This window comes from Populus nigra, chromosome 17, assembly GCF_951802175.1.
Source record: "Populus nigra chromosome 17, ddPopNigr1.1, whole genome shotgun sequence".
NCBI lineage: Eukaryota > Viridiplantae > Streptophyta > Magnoliopsida > Malpighiales > Salicaceae > Populus > Populus nigra.
Genome location: NC_084868.1, coordinates 10,820,489 through 10,822,680, shown reverse-complemented (window position 1 = coordinate 10,822,680; position 2,192 = coordinate 10,820,489). Strand labels below are relative to the sequence as shown.

The following is a 2,192-nucleotide window of genomic DNA, read 5'->3' as shown; positions in this document are numbered from 1 at the left end:
ATGCAAGTAAACGAAGATTGAGTTGTCGATTTCGACTTTTACAAGGAACGTCTCGCTGACGTATCAATTATAACGTCGGCAGCAATCGTCAGCTAATCTTTCCATTTAAATCGTCATAGAACTGGTGAAGGAAACTCGTCACCGCAAACGTCAAGATTTCTGTACCAATTATAAATGCTAATAGAAAAATACGGTTTTTATGGTGCTTCAAGTCTCCAGTCACATTTTAATTATTTTTTTTTATGTTCAAGAAAATTTCCTGACCGACGTCGTCACGAGGCCATTCATCTGGTTGTGGTGTATAAAGCTACCCATCCTCACAAAATCCCACACCCAACTGCAACAACAAAAATCAATCTAACTGACACCCTTCTCTTTTCCATAAAAAAAAAAAAAAGACACTTCTCTTTCCATACAATTCCAGTTAAGACCATGGGAGTCATGGGAGTGCAGCCTCACATCCTTCTTGTAACATTCCCTGCCCAAGGTCACATAAATCCAGCCCTTCAATTCGCCAAACGCCTAGTAGCCATTGGCGCACATGTCACCTTTGCTACAAGCATGAGCGCCAAACGCCGGATGGCTAAATCCGGAACTTATCCTAAAGGCTTGTATTTTGCTGCCTTTGATGATGGTTCCGAACATGGGTTTAGACCCAGTGATGATATCGAACACTACTTCTCCGAGCTCAGGCGTGTTGGCTCGAAATCTCTTGCTGACCTTATATGTCAAGGTCCGAAAAATGGCGGACCATTTACTTGTGTGGTATACTCCAATCTCATACCTTGGGTGGCAAAGGTGGCCCGACAACATAACCTCCCTTCAACACTCCTTTGGAACCAATCTCCTGCCCTTTTAGACATCTTTTACTACTACTTCAATGGCTACGGTGACACTATTAAGAAGAATATCAATGATCCAAGCTTTTCGCTGAAGTTACCAGGATTGCCTCCTCTTGGAAGCCGTGACTTACCCTCATTTCTCAATCCTAGAAACACACATGCTTTTGCACTTCCAGTGAATAAAGAGCATATTGAAGTTCTTGATGAAGAAACCAACCCAAAAGTTCTTGTCAACACCCTTGATGCATTAGAGTGTGAGGCTCTGAATTCAATAGGTAAGTTTAAGTTGGTTGGGGTTGGCCCTCTGATTCCATCAGCCTATTTGGATGGAAAAGATCCATCCGATACTTCCTTTGGTGGTGATCTTTTTCAAGACTCAAAGGACTATATAGAATGGCTTAATTCAAAGCCAGAATCATCTGTGATTTATATATCATTTGGAAGCATATCTGTTATTTCAAAGCCACAAAAAGAGGAAATGGCTCGTGCTTTGCTAGATACTGGCCGTCCATTTTTGTGGGTCATAAGAACAGATGGAGGAGAAGAGAAAGAAGAAGATAAGCTGAGTTGCACAGAAGAGCTTGACAAGCAAGGGAAGATAGTTCCATGGTGCTCTCAAGTGGTGGTTTTGTCACATCCATCAATAGGTTGTTTCGTGACACATTGTGGATGGAACTCAACTTTTGAGAGCTTGGCTTCTGGGGTGCCGATGGTGGCTTTTCCACAATGGACTGATCAACTGACGAATGCTAAGATGGTTGAAGCTGTATGGGAGACAGGGGTGAGAGTCAGTGCTAATAAAGAAGGGATAGTTGAAGGCGAGGAGATAGAGAAATGCTTGGAGTTGGTCATGGGAGGTGGAGAGCGAGGAAAAGAGATGAGAAAGAATGCTAAGAAATGGAAGGATTTGGCAAGAGAAAGTTCCAAAGAAGGTGGCTCTTCGTACCAAAATCTGCAGGATTTTTTTAATGAGATTGGAGGGGGGGCCATGTCGCTAGACATATAAAAAATTCAGTTTTTAGAACTGTATCCAAGTCAGGATCAGAACCCTTTCAATTTCTTTCACAAATCATGTCAGCAAAATCTTGACCTTGAAATTCTTGACTGGATAATTTTGTTAGTGTTTGATTAATTTAATCTTTCTTAATTTCTCAGTCCAAATGATAAAATTAGAATTCCCAAATATATCATTAATTCGGCTATAATTGTTTCCATAAATCTAGAAATTAGTTTCCATATTTAAATAAATGGTTAGAATTTAACAGATGATTCATATTCCCCCCTTAATTTTAACTTTATATTTTAGATGATGGTCATGATTTACGGAATTATATAAAAAAAATTGTGCAC

At 40.1% G+C, this 2,192-nt stretch overlaps 1 protein-coding gene across 1 annotated transcript; it reads left to right on the top strand.

The window, feature by feature from the left end:
• The first annotated feature begins 212 nt into the window (after positions 1-212).
• LOC133677092 (UDP-glycosyltransferase 75C1-like) lies at positions 213-1,962 on the top strand. Its single transcript, XM_062098927.1, has one exon. The coding sequence runs from the start codon at positions 433-435 to the stop codon at positions 1,846-1,848; it is 1,416 nt and encodes a 471-aa protein (XP_061954911.1). The 5' UTR covers positions 213-432; the 3' UTR covers positions 1,849-1,962.
• Positions 1,963-2,192: the final 230 nt, after the last annotated feature.

Bases quoted from the DNA above. Each gene is read 5' to 3' on its own strand.
- LOC133677092 (XM_062098927.1), top strand. From the start codon at position 433: ATGGGAGTCATGGGAGTGCAGCCTCACATCCTTCTTGTAACATTCCCT.